This window comes from Oxyura jamaicensis, chromosome 25 (genome assembly GCF_011077185.1).
Source record: "Oxyura jamaicensis isolate SHBP4307 breed ruddy duck chromosome 25, BPBGC_Ojam_1.0, whole genome shotgun sequence".
Lineage (NCBI taxonomy): Eukaryota > Metazoa > Chordata > Aves > Anseriformes > Anatidae > Oxyura > Oxyura jamaicensis.
The window spans coordinates 2590989-2612965 of NC_048917.1; the positions used below are offsets into that span (position 1 = coordinate 2590989).

Genomic DNA, 21977 nt, shown 5'->3' on the forward strand with positions numbered 1-21977 from the left:
TCGACTCTGTTGTCTCTATGGGCATGGGGGGCATTACCTGTAGGTACCAGGGGTTTATATTCTGGAAATAATCACTAAATTTGTAGATTACATTATTCATGTACTAACCTGCCATTGTACACGGTTACACATCATCTGACTACCACACTGCATGTCTGTGCTGATGCTCCTGTCTCTGCAAACACGCTGCCAACATCCTTCCTGCCAAGGGCTGAACAGAACCATCAGCATCAAGCTACAACCTCGCAAAACGCCATCAGCAATCAGGAAGTTGGGTATCTGAAATAAACGGGGCAACAACTCACATAAAAGAGGCTGCAAGAGAGGCAGGACATGACAGGAGGGGCCGAGTCAAAGATGCAATAAAAAGAAAAATCAAAGACATGTCAAAAAACACCCCACAAGTCATCGATAGGAAAAGATTTTCCATTTAATACTAGACTCTCTCAGGATTGAGATGCAGGCTTTTTATGCAATTACATCCAATGTTAAAATTGGTAATACATAATTTACAAAGATTAACATCAAAACAATGATCTATTTAGATATGCTTTGTAAAAAGGAAATATATTAGCAGCATTTATTTTCAGCAATCACACAGCCTACACCCATGCAGACTAAGAGTTCATATCTATTTGCAATAATGTAGTGCTTCCTGGTCTTAAAACAGCGATCCTGGTGACACACTGGTCTTCTCATTATTATAAAATAACCGAAAAATAAAAAAAGTCATTAATTTCTACACCAGTAAGAAAAACAATTCTTTGCACTTACCTAACATTTGATTGTCTAAAAAACATTTTGTTTAGTCTTTCAACAAAAGAAAGATAAAATGACAGAGCTAGTGTCTCGCTTCTGTACGCACTTTATTTTTTAAAAACTTTTTAGTGTTTAACACCATTTGAGACAATGATTTCTGTTTTAAACTAAATGAGACAACTCAAGATTTTGGACATGCGATATTCCTACTACACGCACGAGTATTTTATACTCAGGGTTCCTGGTACTGTACAGTGCTTCTCTACAGTAAGAAAATATTCCAAACTATTTTCTTATTTCTTTTTTTTAATAAAATATTTTTTCTCAAAGGGTTTTTTTCCTTTCTTTTTTTTCTTTTTAAATCAACACATAAAAGTTAATGGAATGAGTCATGTTCCACTAAGAGTAAAATAATTATAATAATAACAAGAATGTACATTAGGACAAGCTTGGTCCATTAAAAAGGAACATGTAACTACTGTATTGCTTTACATCCACGCAGCAGATATATACAACTTGGCACATTAAAAACTGGTTTTCTTATAAGAACATCTAAAACAGGACTGTATATGCATATGTACGTCTGAAAGACAAAAAAGCAAAGCCATTTTAAAGGGTCAGTGTATGCCTATCACCCCCTCCCTTTACCACAACCTGGGCTGGACCCAGAGGCAGGTGACAGCTTTGTGGCTCCTCACGCCAGGGAAGGTTATCGGTATAATGCGAGGGGTGCTGCTACAGCACTAGCTCGTGGTACACCATGTAAATCGAAATTTCATGCAGTGAAATTCAGTGCCTTGGCTCTTACTTTTGGGAATAATCATCTTCGTCAGGGCAGAGAGAGAGGGTGGTGCAAGATACACTGTCTCTTAATTTAAGAGACGGACATTTTAAGCTGTACAACCAGAACACAAGAATAGTGTTAGCAGTTGATATATTCTACAGTTCACAACAAATACTCGCTCTGAATACTGCTTGACGGTTCATGTAGTGAAGATTTCCTTTTTTTTTTTTTAATTTTTCTTTTTCTTTTAACAGGTTTTAATTTGCACAACACACTAGACACACAAGAACCACAGCTTATCAAAAAAACCAACAGCAATGGTGTTGTCAGGATTTAACTTGCTTTATAAAATTTCTCTGCAGAAAAAAAGTGAAAAAAATCACACCCCACCCCCTCCCCCCTCTACAATGCAGTACAAGTGCCTCAACCAACCAACCTTTACTTTACTCCAGCGTGACTTTGGAAATTGCTCCTTGTCACAGATCAAAGGTACATGTGTGCACTGGCCGTTCCACGGTGAACACTTTGCACATTCGGCTACGTTTCTCTCTTCTTGGAACTTGTGCAAATCAGAGGCCACGACTTTAGGGCAGCCTTTAATTTTAAGCCACTGGGCCTTCACCCTCCCATCTGGATTTCATTCACTGGCATGGGCAATGGTGGTGCCAACAGTATCTTGTACAATCACAGGTTAATTGGTGAACGTGGAGAATATTCTCAGAGTAAGTCTGTCCTCATCCTTCTTACCTCCCCATCTTTTTTTTTTTTTTTTTCCGCTGAGTGGGAATATCAAGCAAAAATAAATTAAATTTGACCATCCTGGACAATAACCACGAGGTTTTTCTCAGTACCTAACATCAATACAAGGCACGCCCAACAACACACACACCATAAGAGCACTGCAGAGCAGGGCAGGGCAACCTGCCAACCCAGACATCTAAGTGCTAACTGTTTGTATATTTGTCAGTTTTCTGCTGCCCTCTTTTCCTTGGCTGGTGCACAAGAAGCTGGGCTCCTGCCCTCAGTCCTCAGCAGACCTTGTAGCAGACTCCAGACCACAACTTCCTCTCACGGCATCACTTTCTGAAGCTGCTCTCTGGGATGGTGAGAGTGCGCCTCCTCAGTTTTCTTCCTGATCCTTCCTCCAGCAAGTAAGTGACGTCAATAGCTGCAACAGACCACAGGCTATTGGTAAAGATGGTGACACCAGGTACAGCTTTACTATTTCCTTATAGTGTTTTTTCAAGGATGATTCCATCCATAGTGATATTCAAAACTCCACTGGACAAGGTGCTGAGCAACCCAATTTGTTTGAAGTTCACCTTGCTTAGAGGGAAGGATGTTTAGACCTCAACCCAAATTACTCTATGAGGCTATGCATTATTATTTTGTGTTAGCTCCCAGAACATGAAAGAAAAAAGTGAATTACTGGTCTGAACGCAGCTCACCCTAGGTTTTAATTCTAATAGTTACCTAAGCTATCTCTAGATCACCCTGAGAAGCGTGTTACAGTATGATTACGTATAAACAAACCAATTTGTGGGAAGCATACGCCAGCAACCAAAGCACGAACTCTTTGAATACCACTGGCCTGTTGAAAGGATGACCTGTAGCAACATTCAGGTTGCTGGATCTCCACTGTCACAGCAGCTAATGATGTTGCAATTAAAAACAGGGAACTACTTAACCAGGGCAACCACTGCACCATCATTCTACAGTTTAGAAGTTACCCAGAACCCAACAGTATGAACTATCACTAAAAGTCAAAAATTACTTCCTAAATTCTTTCTTCTTCCTTTGCATGTCTGTTATGTTTCTCAGTTGTAAACAAGGAGTAATGGGGGAATGTCCTCAGACAGTCTTTGTGGTTACTAAAAATAATATACAAAATGGTTTCAGTAGTAAAAAATTTCATATGAATTCAGAAAACTGCTGCTGTTGCAAAAGAAAACATTACTGCAAAGAAATCTAATTAATAATGTCCACTAGAAAAATATTCAGACCGAAGTGTTAATTTTATCAACACAGTCTGCAGTGAGATAAAGAAAAAACAAAACAAAAATATCAAACTATACAAGAAACGCTCTTGTGTAACCACAGCATAAAATCTCACCGTTTTTCCCTGGGATTTTCTCTAAGAGGGTTAGCAGGATTTGATTAAGTCTCTCTCTTTGAATATGCCGCCTTTCCTCTGGAGTGCACAGCTGCCTTGTCTCAGAATTTCCTTCTTCCACTTTTTTATCACTTTCACAAGTCTCACTAGAGACTGCCTCTTTTTCTGGCTCCTCTATGCTAGGCACCTCACTTGAAGTTTGTTCTTGGTTTCCTAATACATCCTCAATAAGTGGAAGAGAATCTTCTTCTTGGTTTAAGTCTTTGATCTGTGGTTTTGAGCGATCTGTTTTCCAGGATGATCTGGCAGGAGAAGAAAGGTGAATTACTAGAGAGTCAAGGACTCCTCAATAGGTAGGAGACTTTCTGGAATCTCAGTCATTTTACTTAATAATACATGCGTTCAAACCTACCAGATCTATGGGAGGATATAGGCTTATAACCTAATTTGCATAAGGTCACATGCAGTCTTTCAAAAACCAATTCCTTTTTAATTTCAATTTGTAAATATTTTCATTTGCCGAAATAGTTGAGCACAACACATACTGATGTTTTTTCTTCAACTACCATGGCTCCTGATAAGTATTTGTAAAGTCTCTAAGAGAACTGAGATAATGCACTGGCCCTGGCTGTTATTACAGTGAATACATGGTCCATCTATTCAGTGACCGATCTCCCTCCTGTGCTGGGCTATGCCTTCTCCCACATTCAGCTGCTTCTGCTAACTTTCCAAATGGCTTCCGTACTTTCCTGACTAATAAGCATATTATTAAGGAACACCAAGGCTGGTTCTATATTCCCTCTCTTCCCCCTCATTACCTTTTCTTTCTCTGAAAGATCAGAGAATTGCTTTAAAGAATTTAAGTTTATTATTTCCACAGCACCCAGGAAAATGGGTAGGAAGAACACTAGACACTTGACAAGCAAACAGGATCATCCCATCTCTTCTCAGCCAACAATCTGGTAGGTAAGACTTACCGGCCTCCATTTCTCTTGTAGTTGTCTGGTACATAATGAGGCTATAACAACAATAAAGATTATGGTTAATACTGAATAAACTTCACAGTGGAAGGAAGTGCTGGTCTAATATTATGGAAGTACCAATACAGGATTTGCCTATCTGGCACTTATATGCCAGTGCATGGCTGGTGTAACTCACACATTAGACAAATCCAAAGGAAAAGGGATAAAAACCTCATGTCATAGGGATAAATTAGAGCCAGACTTGCTATCTGATTCTTTTTATCTTCTAAATAAATTTTAAGCCATAAACCATTATGAAAAAAATACTCTATTTTTTTGCACAGCACAAGTTCGGAGCCTTCTCTAAATTCACCTTAAGAATTTCTCTGCTCCCGAATAAAAGTGGTTACTTGCAGAAAAATTGCCAGATCTGATACCTCAAAACTCAAGAGACTAAGTAGTGTTGTGTAAGAGGATGTACACAATGAAGAGTTGCCATTCCCATAGAATAGAGGAATGTAAGACTGAAATGAATGGACAATCAGATGCAGCATGGTAAGGCAAGGTGTACTTCATGATCAGGCCACCTACCTATTCGGCTGCTCTTTTTTGATAAGACATCCACTTTTAGTGATTATTATATAAGAAAGCAAGTTATATGTCATTTGACAAAGCAGAGAAATGGAAATAAGAAAATTCTGCTTTTCTGCATTTGGAATTCAAAGGTACTGCTGAAAACCATTTTATAGGCAAAGTTTATTAAAACATCGAGCTATTATATCAAGGGAAAGAAAGCCTGACACAGACTGGCTAACAAACTCACACTGGACTATATGCTGTGTGATTCTCTGAAACATATGAAGTTATTTTAGAGCTGCAGAATTGCTGCCCAAAAGTGAATTTTAAGATTTCCTCTGTTCAGGAATGACTCGCATGAAATTACCATCTAGATTTCTGTCAGAAACGAACATCTCCAAACTTCCACATCACTATTTGTTTGCCTCAACATCTGTTTGCCTTTCAATTGCATATTCTGCAAGCTTTTTTTCTAGCCAACTATTCATCCAGTCTGTGTATGCTTGTGTCATTTTCCTCACGTTTACAATCCTTCATTCATAAACAGAGAGGCAGGGGCTTCCAAAAAATATGTCCAGCCTTCTGGTAAACAAAGAAGGAAACTACGAGAAGAAACACTTACTGAGAAGTCTCTCTTGGGTGTGAGTTTCTTGGGGAAGTGGTCAAAGGCATAGGGCTTGGTGCAGACAGGATAACGATTCCGGTGGATCTTGTAGAAGAGATGAGCAGATTTATCAAGGCGGTAATCACAAATATATACATCCTGCTCCTTCACACCTTTTGGCCTCCCTGCAGTTTCAAAATGAAGTACACATGAAAAAATTATTAATCAGATTCAAGAGAAGACAGACAGGATACCAGAACAAAGCCATACACAGTGTCAGAAGTATGGGCTTTAGGGTGTTAAGTGGGATGGCAGGTATCATTGCAATTCTGAATCAAGGGGAACAAACGCTGGACACATTCCTAGTTCAGATGTAAGAGAAAAACCTGTAGATTCCAACCAAATAATTCCAAAACTATTTTTACCACCATCACTTTATCTTCCTTATGCACTGCAATACAACCCTGCTGCTATCTACTCAGTATTGCCCCTTGTGCAGCAGAAACCACTGTTCAGTGCTAAAGCAATAGCGCCACCTCAGCTCTGATACCCTGTAAACATTGGCTACTGCCTTTTTGCAGCACTATTTGAGCATACTTCCCAAATATAATTTCTCATCCTATTAAGTTTCCTTACCTTTGCAGTAGGTGTATAGGTCAAGAACACAGCACGTTCCCACAACAGCCTCTAAGGGGATAATTTCATACAATGGCACCCGGAACAGCTCATTGTGATAAAACTTTCGAGAAGGGGAATGATGTGTTTCATGTGGACGGAAATAATGATGACCAAATGCAAACCGCTCCTCTCTGCTCGAAGACGTGTAGGTAAGAGAAGAGAACAAACAGAAGAAAAAAAGACTATTTCTATAAACCTGTGATACAACTTTACCTAATGCCCTCCATTTAATTTTGAACTATCTACCTTGTACTTTGCAATGGCTGTGATGAAAGGCAAAGTTGCATGAATATAACACTTTCAACTTTATCCCCTTCAGCAAGTGGAAATATTCCTATTGTGATTTTTATGAACACAGCAGACTTACCATGCTGCTATCAATGGGGCATAAGCCCCATGTTACAGTGGCTTAGCAAGTCAGAGATCATTAGCTGAGCCAATTCAGCTGTCAGTGTGTATTCTCAGCCTATTCCAACAGTGAGGGAAATATATCAACTTATATCTCTTATCCCTTGCTTACACCTCCAACTTTATGTTTTTACTTCACAGTTGTGGAGTACATGCAGAGACAAGTGGGAAATCATCAAGTCTTTGTAACTTAACCATGTTCAGTCCCGCATTTTTAAGCTATAACAAGACTTCCACAAAATTACTGTATTTTGACAGGTAGGTATATGGAATGTCTCAAATTCAAAAGATGCCTTGAACATACTTCTCATTTTTCCAGAGTTTTTCAATGCGGAAAATATCGAGTTTCTCCCTGTTGATGTGGGACAGCAGCCGATACGACTGCCGGACAGGGTGTCCATCTGGAGTTCTACGGCTGTCTCTCATCAGGTAAACACAATCACCTGGCAATAGGCACAAAATACACACCTGTAACTTCTCATCAGTCCAGCACACCAAAAATAGAGGAGTAAATGGTTTCATTAGAACTAACATGATAGAGCTACCTAACATTGAACTGCAGAGTGATGCAAAACCAATCCAGAGCCAGTAAAAGGAGGAAAGGTGACCCTCATCATTTTCAAAAAAACTTTACTAGCAAAGAACTAAACATAACTTGAACTGCATGCCCACACTGAAAATAGTAACGTGTAACGAATCCAGATAAATTATGTCAGGACATGTAACATAAGTTTTGAAAAGGATAGTATGTACAAATTAGTGATAGCTGCAATGTTTAAAGAGTAAGATTTTAAGAGGTCCTCTAACCAGACTGAAGAACCCTCACTTATTTATAGGGATTCAATCACAGTAAAGTGTGCACTCACATGTCAGGCAGTTGGAAGCTTTTCAGCCTTGTTCACTGAAAACATGAGGAGTTCTCACGCTTGGAACTTGAAGATAGACTAATTAAATTGTTCAGACAACTCCCTGGCAGTGAAGACAGACTGACATAAAGAAATGCTATCCTCTCATAAGCCTTTTCAGTCTTGTCACAAGACCAGCCTCTTCCTAATACACAACATGCAGGAAAAATGTCATAGTCTATGCATACTGCAACTGCAGGCCTGACGGTCACTACGGTCTCTTTTGCCTTGCAATCTGCAAATTGCATGACCTTATGGAAACCAGAGACAGAAAAAACATGTTTCAACTCTGCAATTGAATCGCAGAGATTACTATAGGCAAACGTCATGCTTCAGAACCTTTGGTGGAGAACTCGAGATCAGCCAAGAATCCGTGTTTTTTCTCTTTTTCTACTGTAATGTGTGTTACTTCCTAGCACCTTCTGGGCATAGCCTTGCTCAATTTATTCCCTGTAACTGCACAGGCACTGTTGAGGCCTAACTGTTGGTGCAGTTCAGTCTCCTTTGTCCTCTGCTAATGATACACAGAGTTTAGCCATGTAAGCTAACATTTTTCTAATTAATCACCAATCAAGCCCTATAAAATTAGAGGTACGTGGTTTTGTCATGACAAAAACAACCTTAACACTATAAATTACTGGAAGTTGACACAAAAAGAGCTAACGCATAACTAAATGAAACAGATATAGAAATACTGATACAACCCTAGAACGACAGTTATTCTTCAGCTGGCAACCCTGCAAAAAAAACATGAGATGGGAACACCAAATGGCTGAGCTATAGACAAGATAAAGAATGCAGAGCAATGTTGAGAAAGAATGAGGGAATGTAAATACTAGAATGCTGCAGAGGATAAAGAATGCATTGTTCCTTTTTTTTTTTTTTTTTTTTTTTTTTTTTAGTTTTCGACTTTCCTGAAGACTCCTATTCTCCCTTCTTTGCTTTTACTTCTAAATGTTAACTACTAGAAGCCGGCTCTGTATCTTTTTTCTTTGGCCAGAAGCAGAAACCTATCTGTGTTAAAGGTAATTAATGTTTCTTCATCAACCAGTCTGTGAGAACTCAGGTTCCTTACTGTGTGTCACCCCCATGCAAGTACAGGGCGCAACTTTCTACTTCTAAAAAGATAAAAACACTTGAAACAAGGCGATGCCAGAAATCTGTGTACTCTTATCTGATGGAAATCATGGAAGGCACCAGAGAAAGCACGTACCTTGGCGCAGCAATAGATCATCCCGTAATAAGCATATGTAGTAAACGCAGCCAGGCTGGGCATAATGGGGACGAGGAATCATGGGAACCTCCTGGAGAAGAAAAGGAAAAGAAATGAAATGTTAAGACAGCCACCATAATCAGCGCAGAAACGGGTCTGATATCCTTTTTGAAATATGCAGACGTGGCTACAGAAGAACTGACACTTAACATGACTAAATGTAATCCAAGGAAGCTACATTATAAAGTAAGAATCTCACAATTGCCTTGCCAATGTCACTAAATATGAATGAAAAAACTGCTTCAATTTGTAACTGTAGTAATGAAGAAATATTTTTTACTCTGTTCACAGATCGAGGTTCACACTGCTCACACAAGTAGTGTTCAACGTCAGAATTCACACCCATACAGTCGCAATGCTGCCAGACCTAGAAAAATAGATGCATCCCAATTAGAAATTCTTGTTATATATTTTATTTATAATTTGTACTTTCTCAAAAAGCATTAAGGAAAGCATGAAAATAAGCTTCACAAAGGAAATTCAAGACTTTATCTGGAGTATTTCATACTGCGTAAGAAGAGAGATAAGATTGCCATGCAACTCTTTATGTAAAAGCCCGTAATTGTTGAAATTCTGCTTGACCAAAGACAGGAGTTTCTGGCAGTTTCAGGAAGTGCTAGCTACTCTATACAGAAATATAAATTGCATTTCCTCTTTGAAAACAGAATCTCTCCACTCTTCTGGAGAGGAAATGAAGTTCTGAAGAGGTAATTTAAGCTATTACTAGTGATGCAGAGGCTGCTGGTAGAAGTTCCACTGGTTATAGTGAATAGAAAAAGAGCTCCATTTTGTGTTCCCCTGCCTCACCATGCACTTTTCACACTGGATCATGAGTCCTTCATCTTTGTAAAGGCCACAAATGCAACGGATCACATCCTCGTCCTTCTCATGACCATTTTCTTTTTCGCAGACAGATGTCTCGCTGCTGTCAGCTTCACTTGCTGTTTCCCCCACTATTTCATCAATTTGGGCGGATGCCTCATGACGAGCATTATAATATGCCTTCCGTAGCCGGCATACATCACGCCCAGTTGGAGACTTTCTGCCATAGTATTTCTGAATAAAAACAAAACAAATAAAAAACCTTTGTATGTGTTCGGTTTTCCCCCCTGCAGGTTCCATGTTTTTGTGCATTTCTCCTGTTTGTACACACTCTTGAAGGTGCATCCACCCGTGTGGTAACATGACTGCACACCTACTTCCTTTACTTTGAACCACAGGTCCATGTGTCTTAACGTATGACACTAAAGGACAATTTACTTCTCCCCAAAAGTACTGAAATTTCATTAGGCTAGCTACTGATGCATGTTCTTTACTTTCTATTCGTCTGACCTAAGGCAAACAAAAGCACTAAGAATAAGGTGAAGTACATTAATTATCAATGTCTGTTCATCAGAAAAGGATTATCAGAAGTTCCCCTTCTCTAAAATATTTTTTCTTCTTTCATTACTCTAAGTCAGCAGGAGCATTAAACTAGGATATATTCCCAGTGTCTATGCAACAGCCTTAAGGCCAGAGGGAGCCTCACCTCTGCATTCCGGAAGACCTTCAGCATGTCTCCATCAAAAGCCTCCACAGTTTTATAATAGCCAGTCAAGATCTGTTTCTCAATGGTGGCAAGGTCCAACGGGTCAGAGATCTTTTCATAATAGTCTGCATTTCTAAAATGGGAAAGTATGCAGAATGTCAATTTCACCAGCATTTCAAATATATGCAAATCCCTTATAGAAAACCATGGGTTGCTCTGAGAAGCAAATACATACTTTTTCTTTGGGGGTAGGTTGAGGAGGGGAGCTGCAAGAGCCTGCCTGGAGGAATCTGTAACGGGAACACACAGTTTAGCAACACTTAATAAAACTTTTTAAAAAAGAAGTAACTAACTACATTCTATCTATGTTTAAAATAAAGGCTCTTCTGGTATCAGGGAACTGAAATGGAGTTTGTTTCAGGAAGCTGGTTGCTGTACTCTGGATATATCAAAATGAAGGCCAGTTTCCTTGCAGTTCAGTAAATTGTACCAATTTGCTAAACTACTGAAAAATCAGTTTACAAGCATAGCAACACCTGCAGATTCTGGTGTCAGAGGAAGGGGTTGAGGATAACATTGGGAGCAGGAGAAAGGAATAAAAAAGCAAGAGGTTAAAGTCCTGACACAAAATCTCTTTTTCTATTATTTTATATTCAGAGTTCATTGTTCCAGAGGCTGAAAAACATCTCTGTGGAGATTTTTCAGGAGCATCACATCACCTTCACCTTTGTAGGATATGATGCTATCACATATTTCCTTGAAGATTTGTGCTAGGCGGGCAGCACGAGCCACTTCAATATTCTCTTCAGCTGCAGCCAAGCGTCGTGTTCTCACGGACCGGGCAGTCTGAAGGGCTGAAAACTGGGTCATGAAGACATCTGAAAGAGGGCAAGAAAAGAATTTTGTCTAAACAAGAATTTACTTGAAGATCAAATTACAGTGTCTTTTCTGATCCAGCAAGTCCATCATCAATTATTAACTTTTTTTAAAGCTACTATAATAGTAAAAGATTATTTTCACAAGTAGGCACTCACTGCTTATAGCTCATCCAAATGGTTAAGATGGTTACCAAGTATTTTATGTTGCTGGAGCAAACATAGCATGTCACTAAATTCACTCAAAATACTCATTTCTCAACTTCTCGTGTACCTTACAGTGGGAACCAAATCCTGCACAGCAGTGAAGATTATGGTCCTGTGAACAAAGTGCTATTTTTAAACAGTATTAATACATCTGTTTCAATACCTATGTTTTGTCCCATTCCCAAAACTGAATACCAAAAAGCTTTCTTCTCTAAAGGCCTAATTCGTAAGAAAAAAGCATTAATTATTTCAGAGGAAATTGCAGAAACCCCTAATGCAAAAATACACTGAAAATATAAAAAAGTCTGTCTTACCCTGCTATGTAAATATAAGAGCATACATACACAACTACACACATATGTATTTTTTTTATCTGTAGGGCATTCCCTGTGTGCATTACAACAGACACATCGATCCTGTAGGAAGGCTAACTTTGATTGCCGTATAGAACTTAAGCTATTCTTGGACATATCACATAGGATCTCAAAGGAGAAGAGTAGCAACATGAGGAACCTTAACTGGCCTTACCAGATTTAATGTTGCCATCATCCCGACAGATTCCATTCCAGCGGTTGTATAGTGATGCAGTATGGATATTATCACTGACATGCTTCACTTCCTCTTGTTTTTGTCGAATCTTTTCCCAGTTTCGTACCAAAAATACATGGTGTTTTAACACAAAATTTCTATATAAATTAAAAAAAAAACAAAAAACAACAGCATTCAGGAATCACCTTCTCTATAATTAATACCTTAACATGGCGAAAAAGAGATATTCAGATGAAGCTTTTCATGCCAGTGGTGAGAAATACCACTCTAACTCGTTAAAGAAGAACCAAGAACTTCTTATTCAGAGATTCAATGATGTCCTACCTCTTGGAAAACATCAGTTCAACATTTGCCACCACCACCACTGAAATAATTCCCTACCTTTCTCTGTTAGACATGGGCTTCATCTGAAGCTGTGGCGTCAGCCTTGTTGGTGTGTTCACGCTTTCACTGGGTTCCTCTGGCATGTGGCCCCTCTGGAAAACAGATCATTCTGATAGACAGGAAAAACTGTGCCAAGAACCTAGCAAACCAGTAAAAGTAGTTTCTGAGACAGAAACCCTAGTATTTCTTTTATGTTTAAAATACACTTTTTTTTAGTATGATGTCATAAACTGATTTCTTACTAACTTTTACCCATGAAAGAAGCTGTCTTTACTACTTACTCTCTTTTTTAGTTTGTGCTTTGACTTCCTTTTCTCTTTTGACCGTCCGGTCCTTCTGTGAGTGCTCACAGGCTGGTTGCTTTTGCTTGCAAGTCCATTCATTCGTTGACTTTTACCTCCAATTATTCCTCTGCATTTGTCAAAACCACACTTGCAGAGTTGCTTTGGAAAAAAGAAAAGTTACTTTAAATAAAACCTGAAACACTTGGATTATATTTCAGCATTAAAACCCGTTCTAATAAATATAGCACAGTAGGTTTTGCTAATTGACCTTCAACTCTATTGAACTGTTTGTCTTTGGTGATTTTTTTTTTAAGGTCTTGCATTGTGATCCTTACCTGTTTTTCAACATTAAATGAGTGAAAATTGTAGTCATAAGTCAATTCAGTACCAGCAGGCATGTCTTTAAGTGCATACAATCCAATCCGGTAAACACCGTTAACAGACCTGCAGAGAAAATATAAAGAAATATTCCAAATAATTAAAACGAAAATTGTCTTTGTCCACATAGTGGAAGTGTTGGAGACAGGAAACAATACTTCTGCCATGCTCAGGAGTACTCTTGTTCTTCATTTGACCTGTTCTCTTGTTTCTGTCTCTTACAACAAACTTTGAAAGCAACCAAAAATGAATGCTATGTTTACAAGAAGCAAGAAGTTGTTCTACAAATAGAAAAACTACAAACTGTATTAGCTAATATGGCTGATACACTTATCAGCTCAGGCCCTCTCCATAAATCAAAAGCTTACACTGAATGTTTCACCTCATTTCACAAAATGCACCAAAATTTACTGTCTCTCTGATTCTTTCACTGATTTTTTTTGTGTTGGATTCTAGTATTTTAAACTTAGTTACTAATGCTTAGAACTACTAGAATTATCTGAGAATCACAAGCTTCCCTGCTGTACTACCACTATAGCTGATCCCTATTACAACCATCTACTTTTTCACCATGAATTTCTCAGAAGCCACTCCTACTAGCCTGGCACTCAATTTATTCTGCTAACATAGTACTGATATGATACAGGGTGTGCTGAAATCAGACCATTCCCCTGTTCATATGCTTTAAAAACATATTTGAATTGCCAGACAGAAAGGGTCTGGCTGGGATGGAGTTTTAGCTTCTTCACAGCACCCCGTAAGGTGACATGCTGTAGATCTGGTGCCTAAATAATGCTGCTAACACACTAATGCTTTAGCTGTTGCTGAACAGTGTTTGCACAATGCCAAGACCTGATCTGTTTCTCACTCTGACCCTACAGTGAATAGATGAGGTGTGTGTGTGTGTGTGTGTGTGTATGTGTGTGTGTGTTTCACAAGAGGCTGGGAGGGTACACAAGCAGGAAGATGACCTGAAATAACCAAAGAGATATTTCATGCCATATAATGTCATGCTCAGCAATAAAAAAGGGAGTGGAGGGTGTTCAGAAGGTTAGGCTGGCAAATAGGCTGGGCATCAGCCTGCCCATGGGAGGTGGTGAGCGATTACCTTTACATCACTTGCTTCATCTTGTTTTCTTTCTTTCTGTCTTCTTCCACTTCTTTTTTAGTTATTAAACAATTTTATATCTACCCACAAGCTTTCTTGCTTTTACTCTTCCCCTGTCCTTCACACCAGGGGTGTGAAGGAGAAGTGAGCAGCTGTGTGGTGCTTAGCTGCCTACCGGGATTAACCCACAACACCAGAAGGAAAGAATATACACAGCAATTGTTTTATGGCATTACCTAGTCTTCAAAATTTGTAGCAGGTTAACAGCACAACAAACAAAAATGCTGGATTTGCCTTGCCAGAAAACTTAGATCCTGTCTCCAAAATGTCCACTTGAAAACAATACTTCTCTTCTGCAACGCGAGCATGATAGTAAATATTTTTTACACTGTTCATCTCGATTCCCCTATTTTTAGATCAGATTCTCTTAGATGATCTGGTTATCTGTATTTTAGCCACTGCCATACCAGTCTCCCAGTAAACAGAATATATTTTTCTTACCATTTCTGCATCTCACAGTTAGGATTACAGCTGTGGTTGATAAAACGAGCCTCATTGCCCATACGATAACTATCTATCACCATTCCACTGTCTAAATTCAGGCAGTAATGATCACTGTGATTATGGTACTGTTCAATCATCCGGTTCCTATGAAGCAACACAGGAAAGTTATTTGTGATTCTCCTTCTTGCTGCAAAGCATACAGGGAGTAACATAGTAATAGCACATTCAAGAATTCTGAGAGATGGTTTTGAAGAAAAAACAATTGTAATTTTTTTACTTTATAGAATCGTACACCTAGAGATGGAGGAAAACCATTATAATACCTATTTTTATAAGTCAAGGCCACTGACAGAGCTTGGATTAGAATTTAGAAATTTGCTCTTCTGGAATGCTCCCTTTTGGGTTCTGCAGATTATTTGTATACATTTCATGTTGATAACCTGTGTATGGAAGAGAAAATGCAAGTATACATTCTTCGATGTGTATATGTATGCATGTGTACAACAATCAGCTCCTCCCTTTCATTATCTGGGGTTGGACACAATTTCTGCAGTTACATCCATGGATTACAGCTACTTCTTTTTAGCAAGAGAGCAACAGTGACAAGAGAGTCAGTTGTGTCAACAGTTATCTCTGTATGAGGAGATCGGATTTGCCTTCTGATGGAGCTCTAAGAGAAGCACAAATGTCTCGCCAAACTAAATTATCCTCTGATGTTATGTAGTTAACAAGACTTATAATTTATTTCTTTCATTAGGTATTAGTGCTCCCACTTGTTCTTCTGTCTTCATATCTATCTGCGAAAGCTCATTTCTTTCTCTGCCCCATTCTGCCCCCTCGATTCTATTTTTCACAATTCAAATTCTGCACAGTACTCATATCAAATTCACATTCACTTGTGGCATTTGGCATTTACAGAGCAGATGTTGCATTCCACACACTAATCACTCCTCTATTTGACTGAGAAAAAGCTGGTTGATCAAGAAAGCTGAATTCTATGCCTTCCTTCTGGTGGCAGTGACCAGAAAAGCATTCTTTTTTCTTTCCCTTATTCTCCCATTCATTTCTGTCTAAGGATTTCCCAACTATTATAATGGATGCTAAAGTAATTTACTGAGGCTTACATGCTAAAATAGCAAATAAATATTTCTACCTGAATTCTTGCTCACTAACAACTTCTCCCAGATATTCAATGATAAACTGTCCTGCTTTCAGGGGTTCTTTGGTACGAATACCCCATCCTTTCTCCTCAGCCCGGAACCTTTCCAGGCACTGCACCCATTCATGCCTCTGTATCCGCTGGTTACAACACTGTTCACCACAAGGGCAGGTGTTTGGTGAACACTCCGCAAAGATCATCCTAAAATAAAGAACAAATAAGTTGAAGGAAGACAAATAGAATACTCTTTAAACTATCACACAAGCAAAAAGCCTTCCTCTGTTAAGTAAAAGTTATTTAATAATTAAAATGCTTCTTGTTTTCAAGGCAGAATTCACACAAAAAAACACAACCCAGCTCTCACTGATATTCAAAGAGCAAAATGTAGCTTTTATTGGGATATTCCTCTGAAGAAAAGGTAGAGGAATACCTGCAGCAGAAAGTTACAATGTTTGGTCTTTAACAAAACCATTTTTTTTAACAAGTTTGCATTCAGCACAACTCTTTTCTTAAAATATTATTAGTTTATGTAAAATAATACGTATGTTGAAATTCTCTTATTATAGTCAGTCAACCTGTTTCTAACCTGTTAAGACAGTCTTCCACACAGCCCTTTCCGTTGCCATCATCTGGTTTCTTACAATTGCAGGTAGTGGCCTCATAGCCAGAAAGAGGTTTGACATCCACATAGACATCTACAGAGGGGAGGGGAAAAGAAAAGGAGAGGGGGAAAATTCTTGCCAGGTGAAAAATGTAACTATCTAGAAATTTTTCATTCCAATTACGTAAAGCAAAAAAACAAGTTGGAAGTGTCTTTGTTAGGATGAAGAGCACAAAAGAAAGGAAGAGTGTTATGAAAATTCCAGTTATACATTTTAGTAACAATAAGATTTTACTTACTAGAACGGATTTTTTTATAAAGTGGGACATCTGGCTTTTTATACAACTAAAAGAAAGAGAAAGAAAATTTTAATACATTGCATAACTGCATCTGTTATTCAAAAAATCAGGGAAATTATGTCCTGTTAATATGTAAAGGTTTTGTAGTCATTACTAGATAACTTGATTCTATGAAATTTATCCGCATTCACTTCTTTAGGCCCAGATTACATTTAGAAAGAGGTCATAGAAGTACCCAATCAAGTAGAAGTTATGCTTAACAAAGTAGCTAAGCAGTTTTTCTAACATACTGTTTATTCGCTCCCTAATATCTGAACAGAACAAGATGTTATCACGAGGACCAACTATTTTGGGATTATTCTGAGCAATGCAGGTTTTTTTTTTATTTAAAAGAAGAATAATTATTTAAAACTACTTTGGAGAAAGTATTGTTGGTGGAACTATCACATGCCAACACTTTAAAAAAAAAAAAAGTGAAAAAGTAAAATTAAGGTGGTAATCAAAACTGTGACTACAGGTAACAACCAAGAGAAACGAGGATTCATCTTCTAATTAGAAAAGCGTCCTCTGCAGATGCAGATGACTGGAGGGAAAAGGGAAATTCTTTCAGACAAGCTTTAAGGAATAATTTCAAATTATTACATATATAACCCGTGTATTGCACTAATAGGCTTCCATCAGTAACATACACGGCAGACAGGCACCGTACGAACTATACAAATGTTGTACGAACAAGACTATTCTGTAATGGTTTTCAATATTCTGGGTAGCTATGGAAAATGTCAAGGAAATAGATCATATGTATCTATTATTTATGCAATATTGAACAGGTAAGTCAGGCAGATGTACGCAATCTTCAGTACATGGCAAGAAACTGTCCTCAGCTGAAACGTCAACAGCTATCATTACTTTAAGATTACATTTTGGTGGTATTTCAAAAGGTAGCTGGAGCCACAACCACCTGGGAATTTGTCTTGCTCATTCACATGCTTAAGTTACACGTCTCAGAGCGCTTTCTTGCTGTACAGCTGGGGACAGATTTACCTTCCAGCATTAAATCCTGTGTTAAATCACTTGGTGGAAACTTCTCAGGGAAAAAAAAATATCCTATTTTTAGGTTTGCATATATTTAAAGCTCTTTAAAAAGAATGTGACTGTTAAACACTTTTTCTTCTTTCCTCAGTACAAAAATTTCAGCTTGCAAGTGAAAAATAAATTCCACTCTGCTGGGAGTGATCCAAGAAAAATAAGGCCTGAGATTTCTCTGTGCTGTTGGCAGTACATCTGAATTCTCCTGAGGCGTGTCTAAAACAAGATCATTGCAGAAAGCAGGCATGCTACCAAAATAAAAGTCTGCAGCAAAATTAATGTATTTTTTGGTAGAAACCTACAGGATTGCTATTTTGTAAGAGATAGAATAATGGAAACTATTCACATTTAATACATATGCAAATCATTTTTTCCTCACCCAGTGGCAGCAATAAGAATATTTATTAATATATAGGATATATAAACATAGCTTTCATGCAAGAATTCTGCTATTTTTTTCCAAGACTTCCAATCATAATCTTGGCAACGAGTAACTTTTTATCTTGTACCTGATTGTGTTTCCACTGCCAGAGGATGTCGTAAGGCAGCTGGAAGTCAATTCTCTTTTGTCTGAGATACTTCCCTGAAACAAAAAGGTTTATAAATTGTACACACTCATATTCACATATCCCCAAGGGGCAAAAGGACTGCTCCTAGGCACACTGCCAGAATTCTGATAGGGCCTCTCCACATCTGAAAGTCAAAAAGGCAGAATAGCAGAATCTTTCAAGAACATTTTATTTATTAGTGACAAGCACAGGAAAGAGCATTCCATCTTGCTAGCCTTTGCACTCTACTCTGGTTTTGCACTGAGGTTTAAAGCTGTATAGACACCAAGGAAGCTACTGTCTCAAAAACGAGATGGGCTTGCTGAGTTAGGTGACAGAGGGGAGCTGCATTCTGCTTTGATGACTGAACTTTAAGGGTGTCATTAAACTTTAACTGTTACAGTTGAAGTCTGAAGAGCCCTGCCAGGAACCCTGCAGGTGTCTGTCCAGGAGGGGTTAACTGAATGCGAGTTACAGAACAGCAAATAATTGACAAAACTGAAGATGGCTCCGTGTCATACAGCAGACACTGATAACTCCTTGTAGCAATCCCAAACAAAGGAGACGCTTTCTCCTCAGCTGTGTACATACTAAAATGATTTAGCACAGAGATCAAACACATATACAAAAATTCTGCATATGTGATTCATACAAGGTGGTAAATCACAGTAGTGTACTTAAAGAAAACAGATTTTGAGTTTTGAAAAGTTTCCAAAGCTTTTCCTACAACCTTTACCAAACTAATTCAGACTTGACAAAGACATTCCTAATTGTTTCAGAATGACTTCAAGATGGTCTATATTTTCAGCAATATTTGAAACTTTTTAGACAGGAGACACTGCTTTCACTGTAGATTTTGTTTTTATTCCAAAACTTATTGTCACCCCAATCTTTTCCTAAAGGAAGGAAACTGACTCTAAAATGCTTTGTTAATATTAAGACCTGAGGCTTGACACAAGTGCTAGGCTACTTCCAGCTAAGATTAAAATGTTCTGGCATGTTGTTGGAAAATTATCACAAAATTGTAGTGAAAGGAGTGACTAAAGATGAGGTGTCAGTTTCATGTCGGATTTTCCCAGGTTTTCTAAATGGTAATAAATGCCTTTATATTCCTCCAGCAACAGTCTGTGATTTCATATAAATTCACATGCATACCCTCGCAACTGGAAATTAAAATTGTGCTGTTTTCCTTATAATGTACTCCTAAATTACTTTTTATTTTCAATGCTTTATTCATCCATAGTAGGTTCCAGGAAAGAGCTAAATCTGCCGGGAATTTGCTTTCACTTCTATGACCTCACCAGGCGAAACAAAAGGCTCTTTCAAGTGCCCTGGCACCGTGCCTGCAGTATGTGGAACGTCCTTCCAGCCCTCATCAAGTAGGCACTAGTACAGTTATCTGGCACAGTCCTAAGCCTTGTAACTCTGCTCTGCAGTTAAACTACTCTCCAGCTACCCAATACAGAGCAATTAAAACAGCCTTATCTTTATTGCAGAAGCTTGTTTGTGTCTACTAGTACAAACAAACTTGAGGTCACGGTCTTATGAAGAGAACTGGATCATTGCACTGCAAACTGAACCTGAGCATCCCAACAGATGGTTCAGTCGTGCAGAGTTATATGACCTAATTCAAAAATGAACTGAGAAAGGTCATGTTCTTGTCAATTTAAATTAACACCTTCAGTTCTGAAAACTGCTTCTTAAATGCTGACTGTTTCAAACAGATCTTTCAAACTCTTCAGCTGGTATTGCCTCTCTGGGAAAGTTGTGCATGGAGCAAAAAGGTTCAGTTTAAGATGACAAACAATTTGATGGGATAAATACTCCTTCTGAACAATGTAAAATTTCCCAAATCACTTTGCATGACAGTACTTGAAGTGAAAAATCGCAGCATTTTAGGGGATGAAAAAATTACCTTAAAAATAATAAATCGATTTTGTTTTGTACTGGGAAATGACATGAGCTGCAAAAACTTCAGTCTGAGAGTTCATGACCATCGTCCCCAGGCAGCTCAGTCAAATGGACTGGACTTGTCAACATCATAATGGGACACAACAAGTCCTAAGTCCTCATGCTACCAATAGGTCATGGTTTCCTTATGCAGAGGGCAAAGACAAGACACCCAGGCCTCATTTATGTCCTACTTCTCATTTCTATCCTATGGGGGAAATTATTGCTTGCTTAGCATTTGAGATTTAAGAAACAGTAATCATCATCTCTGGCTATTCTACTGTAATATTAGTTTGAAAAGGAGGGGGTACTGTATTGCATTTACGCTAAAGCATTATGGCATACTTAAAACTAGACTATTTCCTTATGATAAACAAAAACTGAGAGCAAAGGTCAAACAGCAACAAAGAAGCCTCGATTCAAACTTGTGCACTGAAAAACACAGAAGGATGAGTATGACCTCTGACAAAGTTCATATGCTGAAAGATATAAGTAACCTGACAATGCCATAAAATAAAAAAGAAAGGGAGAGAGACAAAGACTATGAAGTTCGAGCAGAGTACTTCAATGTCACCTAAGAGTAACATTTGTTTCCCAACAATTAAAACATGTGAATTACCCACCAACATGAATAGGGGCTGGAAACAGTCCATGCTCGTGCTCTCCAGGAGTGTACTCCAGCTTTTCTTTCTTTAATTGTATGAGGCGGCTCTTTGGACTGTGGACAACAGATAAAAGCAACAACAACAAAAGTCAGAATGAGGCACATTTCTGACATTTGCTAAAAAAACAATCTTATGTTTTATTAAGGCATGAATGTCTAGAACATCGAGCAAGAGAGTAATAATAGGAATGGCCAAAAAAATTAATTTCCAGGTTGCTTGCCAAACAGCCTTACTGTACTTGCTTCAAAACTGGTGATTTGATTTTTTTCCCCATAATTTCTATTTAGGCAACAACTAATGGGACAACATCAACTTTAAATTTGTAGTATGCAACAGATAAATAATAACTAAGATTACAAGAATAAAACTAACTTAACAAATCATATCCAATGTTGTTTGCTTAGGTATTTGATATGTTATACATTCATAGTGCCTGCTTTCCTACTTTGCTGAGAGGAAGTGTTCAGGTTCTATTCCTTTAGTAGGCTATTTATCATCAAAAGTAGGAAAAGAACAGAAACCAGAGTTAAAAAAGCAACAAGATAGCCCTATACAGAAGGAAAAAAAAAAAAAAAAAAAAAAAAAAAAAAAAAAAACAGGAACATGAAGTAAGAATGGTTGTATGGATCAGGCAGATGTCAAACCACCTAGCTCAGTAGCCTGTCTTTTCTAAACACCTCCTTTTGACTACTGACAAAGAAAGTATGGAAAGAAAAAACTGATGTGGTTGTATTTAGTTCCATAGCTCTGCAACATTCAGAAGAGACATCTAAATGTTAAATATAGC

At 38.2% G+C, this 21977-nt stretch overlaps 1 protein-coding gene across 3 annotated transcripts in view; it reads right to left on the reverse strand.

Annotated features, from left to right (window-relative positions):
• Positions 1-412: 412 nt before the first annotated feature.
• The window catches only part of ASH1L (ASH1 like histone lysine methyltransferase), a 59433-nt gene continuing 37868 nt past the window's right edge, over positions 413-21977 (reverse strand). The window contains exons 7-28 of one of the 3 annotated variants that reach the window (XM_035346536.1): positions 21149-21243; positions 18537-18610; positions 16939-16984; positions 16625-16733; positions 16033-16239; positions 14877-15023; positions 13225-13333; positions 12887-13048; positions 12603-12697; positions 12201-12358; positions 11316-11468; positions 10826-10880; positions 10591-10723; positions 9870-10118; positions 9343-9429; positions 9003-9093; positions 7189-7327; positions 6435-6607; positions 5817-5983; positions 4634-4674; positions 3657-3958; positions 413-2711 (exon numbers count right to left, since the gene is read on the reverse strand). In XM_035346536.1, the coding sequence (XP_035202427.1) occupies positions 2620-2711; positions 3657-3958; positions 4634-4674; positions 5817-5983; positions 6435-6607; positions 7189-7327; positions 9003-9093; positions 9343-9429; positions 9870-10118; positions 10591-10723; positions 10826-10880; positions 11316-11468; positions 12201-12358; positions 12603-12697; positions 12887-13048; positions 13225-13333; positions 14877-15023; positions 16033-16239; positions 16625-16733; positions 16939-16984; positions 18537-18610; positions 21149-21243 (2884 nt within the window). In that variant the 3' untranslated portion in view covers positions 413-2619. Of the gene's footprint in view, positions 2712-3656; positions 3959-4633; positions 4675-5816; positions 5984-6434; positions 6608-7188; positions 7328-9002; positions 9094-9342; positions 9430-9869; positions 10119-10590; positions 10724-10825; positions 10881-11309; positions 11469-12200; positions 12359-12602; positions 12698-12886; positions 13049-13224; positions 13334-14876; positions 15024-16032; positions 16240-16624; positions 16734-16938; positions 16985-18536; positions 18611-21148; positions 21244-21977 lie in introns of all 3 variants that reach the window. The other 2 variants (XM_035346535.1, XM_035346537.1) reach the window with 2 other exon arrangements.